Below are 14,722 nucleotides of genomic sequence, written 5' to 3' on the forward strand. Positions count from 1 at the left end.
TAGTCTCTGCCTTGCTGATAAACATTAGCCTATGCCCAGGTAAATCTGCTCAGCTGAACACACAAGAGACCTTAAGTTTAACAGAGACGAGACCAAGCTAGCGTGGGGAACAAGTGAGCAATTCGTTAGCGCATTGACGCTGTCCAGAAAGCGCCTGGTCTGCTGTACCTCCACCCCATGCCAAGCCACTGGAGCCGACAGCGTCTCTGCCTTGCTGATAAACATTAGCCTATGCCCAGGTAAATCTGCTCAGCTGAACACACAAGAGACCTTAAGTTTAACAGAGACGAGACCAAGCTAGCGTGGGGAACAAGTGAGCAATTCGTTAGCGCATTGACGCTGTCCAGAAAGCGCCTGGTCTGCTGTACCTCCACCCCATGCCAAGCCACTGGAGCCGACAGCGAGCACACAGGGACAAGGGGGCACGCAAACCACCAGCATCGCAAACCTTCACTGCTCATGAGGTCTCAACAACAGCAGAATAGCTTGATCCGCTACAGCTTGGCACTTCTTTTGCTCCTCTGCACCTTTGAGCTCGAGAGTGAGCTTGGATCTGTCTTGGCACTCTCCATTTCTCCAGCAGCAATGAAACTCGGGACAGAAGAGCGATGCTCATTGCCCAACAGCAGAAATGCACAGCCAGCATGGCTCTGTGCCAGGCATGGGAGAGCAGATTGACCATCAGGATGGAGGAATAAAAACTAAGACTATCTAAAATAGACATAGCAAGAATACGAAAATCATGTAAGGAGTCCAGAAAATTCAGACTTTATCTTGCTGTACGTGTAACCAAAGATCATGTACTTATACAATGCCTGGCTAGCAGCTTCCTCGCAATTACGTTCGATGAAATCCATGATTAAAACAGTTCAAACACTACAATTTACCTCTTCATATTTACATATCCTTATTACTTTTATTAAATACTTATTAACTTTCCTAATCTTAGCTCCTGAACTTCTATTTGCTGAAAATTAGCAGCCAAGAAATAATATTTAAAATGTATTCTGGAAGCATTCATGAAAAATACCAAGGCAGTCTTTTTCTTATGACACTAAGCCAATGTTTTTGCCAAATTCAAAAGCTCCCTAATTCCCCTTCTCTGATACGGGCTTTCAATTGAAATCTAATTACCTGCAGTCTAATCAATTCATATTTCTTTGTCAAATGAATTTGGGTTTGGCACTGAAGTCAGAAACTTTGTCGCTGTGACTTCCTAGCTGTAATTTCAGGCTTGCAGTGTGTCCCTGTGCAAAGTGAAGCTTTTCCTGCCTGTGGACTTTTATTTAGTCCTTGCATCTACGAGCACCTGGGGTGACCAAGACAGAAGATTGTTTGGTTGCTCTCTGTTCCAAATTGCTTCAGCTTCTCAGCTATGTCAGGGGTCTAAGCCTAACGTGTACCTATATCATGACTAGATGTGATTTAACCAATGTCTTCTGTGTACGAGAATATGCCTTTCTGTCCTCGGCTCCTTGATTTGGCCATCAAATTCCACAAAATTCTACCACTTCGAAGATCCAGAACATAGGAGTCACAGGGAAAATATAAGTCTGCCAGTCTTCCCTGTCTGAATTTTTAATTCAGATATCGGCACCAAAAGTTGGAGCTGACTTCTCTCCATTTACCAAGGTGTCCCCCTGATACGTGAGCCATGTGTGAGCCATCCCACAGCTCAAATCTCCCACCTGCAGTTTGTGGGGTGGTGGTGGGAGACTGATTTATTCCTAAATCCTCCCACCTCTGTAGTACACACCAGGATGAGAGGAAGGTCTCACTGCCTCTGCTCTGGCTTCAAAGGCTGTGGCTGCAACGCAAAGAAAGAGCAAAGCCGGTCCTCTCACTGGGCAACGTACTCCAATGGTCCCGCATCTCCCCTCTTATATTAATCAGCCGTTCTGATGAAAGGAAATTAAAAAGCATGCGCATTGCTAGATCCACCCAGTCCTGGCCCTCTGTGGCCAGAGGTGTAGCAGTGGGCAGGGGACGTGGAGAATGGGGCTGGCTGGGCTTCCCCAGGGGCTCGATTAGCTGAATCTCTGGTGCGCAAAAAAGGGAGGGCAGGCAGCAAAATCCACTTACTGGTGCCCACAACTGCCTGGATAGTGGGGACCATCAGCGTTGGAGCAACAGCAAGGAGGCAGGAGGAAGAGCACACAGCTGAACAGCTAGAGCGTGGGGCACGTGTGGCATTCAAGGCACCTCCTGTCAGCCTTTGCTAAGGCTGGACGTGCCCCAGCTTGTACACAAGGAGGCTTACATACTGTAAGCAGGCAGGCACCGGTAAGCGATGAATCCAATCTCTTGCAAACCCATCTGGAGACATCAGAAGCGGAGCCAGGAGATTTTGACAAGGCCTGTCCAGATGCTAGGTAAGAGAGGAGGGCTACTGCTTCCACCCCGAGTCTGCAGCTACAGGATGCACACGTACCAGCGGAGAGAAAAAACACACAGTGCATGCAAACATGCACTGCCAGCCCTCGGACTGCAGGGCTCCCAGGACCTATTTTTTAAGATTTCTGCACCATGCCAGACCATTTGCTCTACAGCTAGAGCCACATCCTTACTTGCCCCCAAAGGTCCCGGGGGCTATGGCAGAAATTAAAGGCTCTTTTTAGGTGTCTCCTTTTTCCTGCTCAGAGAGTTGCGTTGTGGCCCATGCCCCCATTTCCTTCACTTGCTCACAGCTGCAAGAAGGCACAACCTTTACCGCCGCATTGGGAACGGGCAGGGGTTTCGGACAGTACGGGGCACCAGCTCGCATGGGGTGTGCTAAGCACATGCAGCCCCCCCAGCCACATCAGGGCTGCAGTCACCTATGGACTCCTCCTTAAAAACATTGTCTTCACGGATGCTCTGGCTCCCAACTGACGGGTTATTTGGACCTGATCTTTTGCTATATGGACATAGGTTGCTCCGTGATGTAGGAGGCATAGGGTTGCCAGGCAGCCCCCAGCACTGAACCTGCTATCAGCTCGCTTGATATACACTCAAAGAGCAAGCCGTGCAGGCATTTGCACACATTTTGCACAGTTTGATGCCTCCAGGGCCAGGCTTCAAAATGCACCCTCAATAGATGAGCCAAACTCCTTTCAACACCTACTGTAGAAAGGATGGAATAACATCATATGGGATGTGGCCAGACATTACACAGTAGGCCTCTAAATTGCTCTGCAAACCACAGCATACTCAGCTAAGTAGTCCTGCTTATCTCTTTTAAAGTTAGAGCTCATCACGCTGCAAAAAGACAACTCTCTGCTGACATAAAAACTGGAAGATAGAAGTAACGAAAAAAAAAATCCCTTGCTAGTAAAACAAGTACTGCAAAAATTACATCCTTTTTTCCCCCTTTATGTTAAAAAAAAAATTAAAAAAAATTAAAGAGGCTATAATTCTGTTAGTAAAAAGTAAGACATTTCTTCAGAGAGTGATAGATCAATTACTAATTACACAGTCAGCTCCGGAACTACGATGCTTAGTATTCTTAAAAAAATAACTTGCAACTGTGCCCCCCCTCCAGTACAGAACTTTTTTTTTTTTTACCCTTTTTTTTTTTTTTTTAATTGCTCTGCAAGCAAAAGCTGCTGAAAGCTTCCAGAGCCTGTGAGACTGGTCCCTTGCTGCCTGGAATGTGATTATTTCACACCCCTGAACACTCAGATTTCTCTCCAAACTGTGTACTAAGAGAAAACATCAGTGTTTCTTAATAGTTTCGGAGACATGATATGAAAAGACATAAGCAGGTTTTCACACTGTGATAAGAAAGCCAGAGGGACTCGCCAAGCTCAGATGACTGAAGACGAGCGACGGGGCCTCACTCTTGAAAACCAGGAGTCTGAACACAGGATCTGAGCTCTGTATTTCATTGCTTAGGGGGGAAAAAAGAAAAAAAAGGGTGTACGCATTTTGGTCCTGCGAGCCTGCTGGTGTTGCCTTTTTTTTTTTTTTTTTTTTAAAATAAAGCTAAAGATTCATGTGGTAGGGAATTAGCTTTTAGGGAGGCAAAAAATCAGAGGCAATAATTGAGAACTACACATAACACACGCAGGGTACCACTGCCTCCTTGTTTTGATTCTTCTCTGGTGTGATTCATTTCGTTTTGATGACTGCTTTCATTTCAATATGTTGCACATCTATGGATAGTTTTACTAGGAGAAAGCAAATGAAATAATTAGTATCATTAAGGAGGAAAAAGTGAGTGCGTGTTGGGAGGGAGGGCTGCGCTTCTGATATTTCTGCCTTTGGTTAAGATGCTGTTTAGCCTGCTGCTTGCTGGTTTCCATCTTTATCTGATCACTGCTTGAAACACCTAATTGCTGTATTTGTTACTGTTTTCTTTAACTTGCCATACTTTCATAGAAACTTTCATTTGGCATCGAAGATTAGCTAACTAGGATTTTCTGAGCATTCTGCTGTTTACACTGCTGCTAATAAGTATTTAATGGTCTGAGATTTTAAAGTCATAACTATGCAAATTCTGCACAGGTCCCTGAAGGACCATGGTTAATTAAAAGCAAAGAGAAAGCAGAAGATTGGCAACACACTTCCCTGTCTTGCGAGATTAAGGCCAACCGGTGTGTTTTAGGCTAAGCAGCATGTTCCCAGCATGGAAGGGCACCGCGCGGTGCCAATTTTGTTTCCTGGGAACAGGTTGGCATTTGAGGCTGGGGGGCTGGTACCTCTCATCCTTCAGAGAGCTGCCAGCCCCCTTTCCTGGGCTGAAATGCAGAGGGATGAACTTGGGGCCGTAAGTGTAACCCAGTGTCTTCCCCATAAGGAGACAGTCGGTGTTCAGAGGTACGCGGCACTGATGCTGCACAGGGTTGAAAAGAGCTTGGACGGATGGATTCGGGAAGCAGCATCACTACAGGTTTATGGAAGAAAGGACGCAAAATCTAAGGAATTAAGGGAAGCGGAAGTCAAGGACAGTAGATAACTATCAGAGAGAAAAGGTACAAATAATAATAATAATCATCATCATCATCATCCTAGTTAATAGAGAGCAATACTTTCCAGGCTCCCAGTGTGGAAGCTGCATAAAGCACTCCTGAAGAAGCAGCTAGCCAAAAGGCACAGGGAGCAAGAAGAAATGTTCTGCTCAATCTAAGGGGCTATCAGACATGCCTAGGAAGGGATTTCCAGCTGTACAAAGATGCCAGAAAACCCTCTCCCAAAGGCTGCATGACTACTCAGAAAGGAAAGGATGCTTTGGAAAAGAAAAGAAGATATTGGGACAGCTGTGCTGCCATACTGTAAGTGAAACAAGATAAAAAAAGCAAACTTAGGAAGGTTTTCAAACTTCCAGGACAATATTTACCCATGATGATGCATTTTGAAATTAATTGTTTTTCTTATCATGATATGCCACAGGTTATAGATAATTTCTGAAGAAGATGGACAAGAAATATTCAGCTGAGCTCCTTGTTGGCCCATCCTGGCCAACAGGCAAAGGAGATGATGGAGGAATGTGGTAATGAATTGGTGGCTTGGCCAGCCACATAGGGCAGGAGACTTGCAGAGCGCTGGGCTACCCCTGGAGAAGCAGAAATATTAACCAGTATTTCCTTAGAGGAAGAATTCGTTTTTAGGGAACAGAGAGACCGACCAGTCAGGAGATTGTTAAATGAAAGACCAAAGGGGAAAGTGATAAAATTAGGAAAAAAGTTAATTCTTACAGAGCCTCCCTATCAAGAACAAAACTAATCAAGGCACTAAAAGATGTAAAGAGGAGAAAAACGGTATCGTCTATACACCAGTGCCAGGGGCCTGAGTAATAAAGAGAATAGGAATTGCTCATTTTATAAGCACAAACAGCCTAAATGGCATTAACAAACCTTGGTGGGAAGATCTGCATGAAAGGAATATTAAATGATTTTAACCTAGCTAGGGAGGCTGAAGTGGACAGAAAGGGAGGGGAGTAGCACACTGTTAAAAATTTTCTAGTACGGAATCAGTGACAATTTGGAAATGAATACTTACGGATTAATTTTCTGCCATATAAAGTACAGAATTCCTCCCGGCTAGAGAAATGGGCTGACAGGAGCCTCATGAAATTCAACAAACAAATGCAAGGTCCTGCACCTGTGCTGGATCGACCTGCTGCCTAAGGACTGATGGGTAGGGGCTTTGCTGAAAAGGACCTGCGGGTCCTGGGAGACAGCAGGCAACACATGGTCCATGTGAGGAAGGCTGATGGCACACCAAGCTGCACCAACAGGAGCTAGAGAAATGGGCTGACAGGAGCTTCATGAAATTCAACAAACAAATGCAAGGTCCTGCACCTGTGCTGGATCGACCTGCTGCCTAAGGACTGATGGGTAGGGGCTTTGCTGAAAAGGACCTGCGGGTCCTGGGAGACAGCAGGCAACACATGGTCCATGTGAGGAAGGCTGATGGCACACCAAGCTGCACCAACAGGAGTGCAGCCAGTGGATGAGAGAAGGGATTAAGCCCTTTACTTTGCACTTGGTAGACCACATCTAGAATAGCACATTCAGTTTTGGGCCCCGCAATACAAGAAAAATGTTGATAAACTGGAGCAAGTTCAGTGGAGGGTCACCAAGCTTGGGGGCTGGAGCACTTGCCCTGTGAGGAGAGGCTGAGGGATGGGGGCTTGTTCAACCTGGCGAGGAAATTATTTTGGAGGGACCTAACAGCAGCTCCTTGGTACCTACAAGGAGGTCAGTAAGGGGATGAAGCCAGGCTCTTCACAGTGGTGCATGGCAGGAGAACAAGACACAATAGACATAAATCTAAGCAGGGAAGGGAGGTTCAGCCTTGTTACAGAGATAAACCAGCAGTGGGGCTGGGGCCCAGAGAAGTGGTGCAGTCTCCATCTGTGGTGGTTTTCAAGACTTGACTAGACAACTCTGAGCAACCTAACTTGAGTTTGTTGTTGACCCTCCTTTGAAGAAGAAGATTGGACTGGAGACCTCACAAGGTCCTTTCCAACACAAATTATCCTATGATCCTATGAATGTGATCAGGTATGTGATCTCATACTAGAAAACAGGCTATCTAGCTCTCTTGGTATTGGTCTGTAACTCATAGGAGAAAAACCCTCCCCTTATCCATCTGCAAGAGTTGAATTTGGGCAACATGTGTTGGGGACACATAAATCTCCTTCCAATTTCCCAGCATTTACAGTGATGTGCCTCACAACCCAAAGAAAATTGCATTTAAGGATGGAAGATACAAAGACTGTCTATTAAGTGCTTTTTCTTTTTTTATTATCATAGAACTTAAAGCTAAGACTACTTGATTACATGTGTTATGTACAAATCAAGTAAGGTCATCAACAGTACTAGATATACTTGTGGATTGGAGAGGCCATATTCATGAAGTTGAAAACACACAGAAACAGCCATGCATCAAACTGGTCAGGATAAAGACTTTAATTCATGAACTGTGGATGACAGTCAAGTGATGTTTAGAAATATTTATCAGGTATCCAAGAAGCTTCAATAGAGACAAGAAAGCCAAACGGACTAAACAGATAGTACAACATAAGTGAAAGCAAAAGCAGCAATGTAATAGCAAGAGAGGGGAACTTGATACCAATGAATATAAATTAGGAGATAAAAATTGTAGAAAATTTGTAAGAGAATTGAATGAGCACATAAAATGGTACAAGTTAATCACTGGAACAAGAAAACAGAATTGTCACGAACTGTGTAAAAAGCAGAAAACTTCAATTAAAAAAAAAGTTCTATGGGGAAGGTCAGATGATATATGTGTACCATAGATGATAATGAGCTAGTTTCAGCTCCAGCTGTGATCAAGTATTTTAGGCTGTGCCTATCAAAATAGGGATATTCTAAAATAAGCAGGCCTGGACAATTTATATCCAAGAGTTTTAAAAGAGATGGCCAGAAAAGATCTGGACCAGTACTGTTGATTTTTGATTAGTCTCAGAAACCCGGGAAAGCATCCAAGGGTCAGAGAAATTCTGATATTGTGCCAGTTCTTTAGAAACACGGTGATCTCAGTAGGCTGACTGGACTGCTGCTGATCATAGTACAGTAATGAAATCACCAATATGCGGCTTTGATAGATTACAGATTAAAGGTGGATAATAAAATTAACCATAATCAACACAGGTTTAAGGAAAAATAGACATCAAACTAATGTGCTATAATTTCTTATGAGATTAAAAGTCTGGTTCACACAAGTAATTATGTTGATATGGCTGGAATGATATGAAATCATCATGACATACATTAGCCAGAGAAAAACTGGCTAAGTAATAAACCTCATATGCAACAGTAAATGGGGACTCATCCATGAGCAGATGTACTTCTGTAATGCACAATTCTTGCCGCTCTGTTCTTTAGTTATTTACCACAACCTGGCAGAAAATTAAAAAAAAAAAATCACTGATGGATTTTGCAGTTGAAGCATATTTTTGGAAGAACAGAAAAAGAAATTAAAAGGACAAGTCAGCGATACAGAACAGTATGAACTGCTTTGGAAATGCAAATAATACGTATTCCAGTATGAACAAATGTAACAGCATACATCTGGGAACAAAGTTTGCTGTTCCTACTAATAGGAAGGGATTTTCTCTCTTCAGAAGGGGAGACTGAGAGGGAAAAAACCCCAACCAACCAAAGCTGGAGCAAATGGAGAAAGCAGCTGAATGAATTGATAGGGAGATGCAGTGATTGATTAGATGGGCTACTGCAATCCTTGGCTGTAGGAACAGGGAAATTTCAGTCTGGAATAGAGAGACTCTTTTACCACTGAAGGCACTGAAGTGGCTATGCATAGTACTGTGTCTTGTTCTGATGTCCACCACTTTTAAAAGCTGTTAAAAAACACTGCAAGTGCATCCTAAAATGCCAAAATATACAAAGTCATGCCATTCCTCTCATCAAAGACAAGGTTAGGATGGGATTTGACCACAGCTTATAAGATACACGTGGCAAGCTCCAGTGTGATAATGGACAGAGGCAAAGACGGGGCATTCTCTGAAAAATACACCAGCCCCTCCTCAGCCATTGGACTCCAAGCAGTAAGTAATTAAGGAAAGGTTTTGGACATATTCTGGGCACACACTTGTCATCACAATCATCCCCTGGCCACATAGTAAAACCCTCTCCCCTTTAACCTACCTACCTATTTACACAAGTAAATTGCATACCAGAACATGTCATGGGGATGCCACAGAAGAGGGCAGAGACAGACATAATTCCCACCACAGATCGCTAATTACAGCACTTGGCTCAAGAGAGGCAGAACAAACACACCTTCAGTGGAATTAACGCCACCAAGGCCAGGCAGGTTGCATGAACTCACTCCTTGCACAGGAACCCTCAGGACAGAGTCATGCGAAGGGACATCTTCCTTCCCAGAGGGACAGTGGCATCATCTCTAACCGCACGTGAACACAACTGCTTCACAGAGTAGAGCGAGCAGGAGAAATTGCTCACGCTTTTTTTGCTAGAGGACTGCCTGACTTGAAAAGCTGATAAGCGCGAGCCCAGAAATAAGTGGCTTTTGTCCTAAATTCATGCGTGTAGAGACGCTGCCCTGCATTTCCAACATGATTAGCGTTCTCATTATTTGTACTTTCAAAACTTAGTGGGCTCTCAACTTTAGGAAGTTGCCCTTTGGACTTGCCTCAGATCAAGCTGTCCAAATGCACCCATCACTGTGGGAAACAAATGGCGACTGACAAGACCTAATCACAAACACAGGGGAAGAGGGACTCCCACCAGGACAGCTGGTGACAAGCACAGTCTGCCTGAAACGTCGGGGAACCTGCAACCTCCTGTTGTCAGTGAGCAGTTGGGAACTGGAGCATCGGCAAGCTGAATTTGCAGCCCTGGTTGCTTGTGCGCACAAGGGCATCAGCATTCTTCAGCCCAAATTACCTCGCTTGGTTTTAGGAGCTCCGAGGGGAACAATGAAGGAGAGCGTTGACTTAGGACTGTTGTTTGGGGTTTTTTTTCTAATCCTTTCTGAAAAAAACGTGTTGAAGGTGGTTGGGGGAGGGATTGTGCGAGAGGGGAGAAACTTCTGGTGATGTCAGCTACTATTGCCATGGAAACTGAACATTTTTAGTGACAATGGAGTCTTCCTCCTTGAGCTGCTGGGTTGTGTGGGGAGCAGGGGCAAGCAGGGCAGGGGCACACAAGGGAATTCAGCTAACTAAAACTATAGCTTCTGGCTTTCCAAGGAAGTGAGGAGAAAACTACAAATGAATGCCTGAATACATGGTTTATGTAACCAAAACACCGTTCGGGGCAATAGCAGCAAATAATTGTTATGTCTTTGATAAAACATGCTGTCATGCAGCTAGCCAGATGGAGGTATCTCAGCTGCCCAGGAACGCCTGACAGAACAGTCCCTTGCCTGCACTTTGCTTTTCCATGCTACAGTTTGCTCTTCCAACCTTTGCTGCCTTGTTGCTGTTTATTTGGAAAGGGAAAAGGGAAGAGAAGGGGCTGGGAAGCACAGTCCTTATTCTTGAAATTGAGAGAAGCTGCACATCTTCTAGGCAGTGCATTACTTCCTAACATCATGGACGTTTTCTTGAGAGCCAAATTTATGACCTCCCTTGCAGGCAATGAGAGTCCAAGACCACGAAAAGGAGAAGGCCCTTAGAGAAAACTGATTAGCCTCTGATCAGGATCTAAATCACCAGCATGGAGAAAAACATGCAAGACCTAATGCAGGATGTCTTCTCTTAGTCAGAAGGCTAAGGCAGCATCTGGACCCAGAGTAAGCTGAAGCCATGATCCAGGTGTGGGACCAATCAGGATAACGTTTGTGGCTTAAATCTGAGGTTATATAAAAGTCTACAGTCTGTATGTAAGGGCAAGTTTGAGCCTTGGATTTGATTTAAACAGTGCAGACAATTTTAATGAATTTCAACGAATAATGAATTAATAACCACAAGCTTTTATAACTCGAAATACATTATATAGTCATTAGATCTCTATAACTAAATGGAAAAATCTTTCTTTAGCAGAAGTCTTTTGAGATCACATATTCTAATGAGATTACTATCATTTCAGCCTGACACCTCATGAGGACAATTGTATAGAAATCAGGAAACAAACTTCTTTCCGTTTTGGACTTGGACCTGAAATGAAAAATCCTCCACACTGATTATTTCATATCTGAGGAGTTGATTCTAAGTCTTCTTGGCATTGAAAGGAGTTCAGATATGATCTTTTTCCCTACTACTGTTACCAGATGCACAAAAGACTCTCTCTATCCTCAAATTTCTGCCAGCAATGGCAACAGAGGGAAACATGTAAATGGGGTTTACTCCCTTCTCATCTAGGTAGCATGGATTTCACTTGTTTCCTGCATGGAGTAAGCACTTGTGCTCACCCTCTTTCATTTAGCATTGCCCCACTGATTTCTTCATCTCTCCAGATAGCACCACTCACATACCATGCTTGCAGGGACACCAGGCAGAGCGAGACCCCCAGTTCCCAAGCCTTTTACCCCATACGCCAGCGATCCTGTGCCCACCTGGAGCAGAGCTTTCCTCCCAGCATACCGCAGCACATCACCCACATGGAGGAGCACTGTGGGCTCCAAGGTCCCCCTTTCAAACACACCAGTTCTTCCCTTTCCATCTCAAAGGCTGCTGTGCTAGGGTCTCGCTTTCCCTGCATCCAGTCACCAGCAATTTTGCCACCAGGAGCTCAGGCTAGAACATACAATGATCTGTCTTTCCTCACCACCATGTGTCAGGTGCTTTAACTTAGCCTTTTCTGATGAACTTGCAGTCCCCACGTCAGGCTATTTTAAATCAGATGCTAACCACAGCAGGCTCAGCCACAAGAAAGGTCTTCCCATCTCACACATGTTGCTCTAATTCAGAAAAAGCTACAGCTTTCATCTGCCTGTCCTCCTTTCATGCACAAGTTGGCCGAGAATCAGCCTTCAAACTTTTACAACTCAACTGAGTTTGAAAATCCCTGCTCCCCCCAGAAGCAAACAATTATACGCCCCTCCAGAGGGAATGACTTTCAAGTCTTGCTGTAGTAGAACTGTGTCAAAAGCAAATATAAAGACAGTGCTGCTCCACACCGCAGGGGAAAACTCTGCAAAGTGAGCTCGAACTCACTGCTGGCTCAGTCAGTAGTATATGCACTTCCAGGCGACAGCAAATGTCGGGTAATTTCTTGTTGGGAGGAAGAGGAAAGTGGGGGTTTCTCTTTGAAAAGATGTTCACTTGTTTGCTGTGAGAACAGCAATATTATATATTTATTTCTGACCTTCTTTTTTTTTTTTTACTATACCAAGGCAATCTAATTGAAAATGGACAAATTCCAAAAAAGCACATGCCCACTAGTATCAGAGATGAACATTTTGCTGTGATTCAATAGGCAAATCCTGGTAGGCTTTCCACTTCATACATGCAGAGAGGAAATCAGAGCTTCACCATAGCAACTTTGTTGTAAAAAACACTCAAATGTCAACTCATCCCAATAGTACCATGGGTAAGGCCAGTGCAATACAAAGACAAAAAGCCCAGAGTAACAAAAATGACATTCCTACCTTTGAAACACTGCTACTGGAAACAGAGAAGCTAGCTTGGTTCTGGTAAAGGTTACACCTCTTCCACTCAGACATTTTAAAAACAAAAAGTTTCTGGGCTAGCTCTTCAGCTAGTACAAATTAACACCCTCTACTGAAGTTGTGAGAGATAGATGGCTGCACATCAGCTGGGAAGCTAAGCTACCTTGTCTACTGTTTCTTCCATAGGCTGCTAACCCCAGCATATCTGATTCCAGTTCGGCAGATGTACTGGAGTAGCACCAGAGTGGAAACTTTCCCCACAGTTACACCATTTCTGTTCCAAGCAAGACTCTAGCAAACACGGAACAAATAAACCCAGAAACTGTCGACCTACCCAGCCATAACAATGAAGAAATCCAGGCGGTTCCAGGTATCTCCAAGGTAACACTTCTTGCCAAAGATCCCCAGGGCCACCATCTTTAAGACCATTTCCATGGCAAAGAAGATGAAGATGAAATCATCAAATACCTGCCAAACAGAAACCCAAGAGCACGCTTGATAAGCATCCTCAGCCTTGGACTTTAAAATGCAGAATGTGAGATAAATAAAAATCTCAGTACTTCTGAAAATGAGTTAGAGGCAGGGCTGGAAAAGGTTCTTCCATGCAGCCCTGACATTACAGCTCTTCCTGCTGCTCAAGTAAGCAAGGGGCTTTTATAGGGTTTTTTTCTCCAGGGGTGAAGTAATTGATGCAGACTCAGAGACTCCTTACATGGACTTGAAAGGAGGTGTTGGCTCAGCACCAGCAGGTCCAAACCTGGCCAGGGAAACACCATCTTTCCAAGGTCTCCCAGGAGGGATTCCTCATGACTCCGCTGCAAATGGCTCAGCTGAGGACATAGTGCAACTTCACGCACAGCTTGCACAGCACGTACAAAACACAGGTGGAGGCTTCAGATATCTGAATGTCGCAGCCTCAGCAACCTTTGCTGGCACCTTCTCTTTGGGGAAGCAGCAAGCACAAGTAGTGCATTCATAGGCTGGATGTACCCATGACCCTTCTTGGCATACCTTTTGTTTTTCTCCCTTTGGGCATCCTGAATGCCACATTACCTGTGGACTCAGTAGTACCCTTGCTCCTCAACAGAGTAGCAAACACGTTCGGGGCTGCTATTCTCTCCTGCCTAGATGCTGTAACCTTAGTTATTTCCCCCTGGCTTACCTCTGAGCTATGTGTCTTGTAGCTGTCTATATCAGGAAACCCCTGCTTGTGCACAGGATCAGGAAGGTTAGCAACTGTTCCGTATTGCATGGTCACAGTAGACTTCATTCATTATCTCTCTTGCCCCATTCCGCTCCTCAAAGCAAGCTCTTGCCATTTTACAACAGAATAGCTTACTGCCAGGGACATTCTTGCCAAGCTGTCTGGGAAGGTGTTGCCCACATGCTGAAGGAAAGCATGCGTGAAAATTTGTGACTTGGACTGAGGCACCATCACAACAAGAAGGAAGTCTGCTTACCTGCAAGATTTTACACCTGTCAGAAAGGCAGTCCATATCCTCACACGGCTGGTACATCCCCAGGGTAACGCAGTTTAACAAAATCACCATCATGCTGACACACTCAAACCAGGTGGAAAAGAGTCAAGGAAAACTTCTGTAAAAGCATCATGGCTGAGATAAGCTTGCTCTAGGCTTGGGGTGACAAAATAGGAAGATTAAGGGAAATAACAACTGCTGGCAGGCTGATTTATTGCATTCTTAGGTTTTTCCTCCTCAGTTCCTCACTACTCCACTCTTTTCAAAAGGGGAAGGTAAAGGTAGCACAAAGGCCGAAGGTATTTATGCAAGTCAAACCATTGCCATAGTTAAATACATGCTCACTCCTCTCCTGTTGGTTTGCTGAGTGCCTTCCCTCATTGGTTTACTGAATCTTCCAAATACATGGAAGAGACTTTCCGTGGTGGCCTATTCTCAAATGTACCAGAGATTCTCTGTGATCTAGGGATCTAAATCAAAATGGACAGCTGGATCTCTATGTGAGCCTAGTGATTACTGCCCTTCTGGGAAGGGGGTACATCACAAGGCTAGAAGTCTCCCTCTTCCCTTCTGAGAGGAACTTGGAGGTAAAGAGTTGCCATATTGGAACAGGTCAATGGTCCATCTAATCTGTTATTCTGCTTCCAGCAGTGACCCATGCTGGATAAAACTCCACTATGTGCCTAATTAAGTTATTCAGT

General features: G+C 44.5%; 1 protein-coding gene across 1 annotated transcript in view; it reads right to left on the reverse strand.

Moving 5' to 3' along the window:
- Nucleotides 1-14,114, reverse strand: part of CACNA1I (calcium channel, voltage-dependent, T type, alpha 1I subunit) — a gene marked incomplete at its 3' end in the record, with an annotated part of 69,337 nt that extends 55,223 nt beyond the window's left edge. The window contains exons 1-2 of the mRNA XM_009575984.1: nucleotides 14,004-14,114; nucleotides 12,878-13,011 (exon numbers count right to left, since the gene is read on the reverse strand). Coding sequence (XP_009574279.1) covers nucleotides 12,878-13,011; nucleotides 14,004-14,096 — 227 coding nt within the window. The remainder of the gene's footprint in view (nucleotides 1-12,877; nucleotides 13,012-14,003) is intronic.
- Between the last annotated feature and the right edge of the window lie 608 nt (nucleotides 14,115-14,722).

The sequence above is a fragment of the Fulmarus glacialis genome, unplaced genomic scaffold, assembly GCF_000690835.1.
Source record: "Fulmarus glacialis isolate BGI_N327 unplaced genomic scaffold, ASM69083v1 scaffold1004, whole genome shotgun sequence".
Classification (NCBI taxonomy): Eukaryota; Metazoa; Chordata; class Aves; order Procellariiformes; family Procellariidae; genus Fulmarus; species Fulmarus glacialis.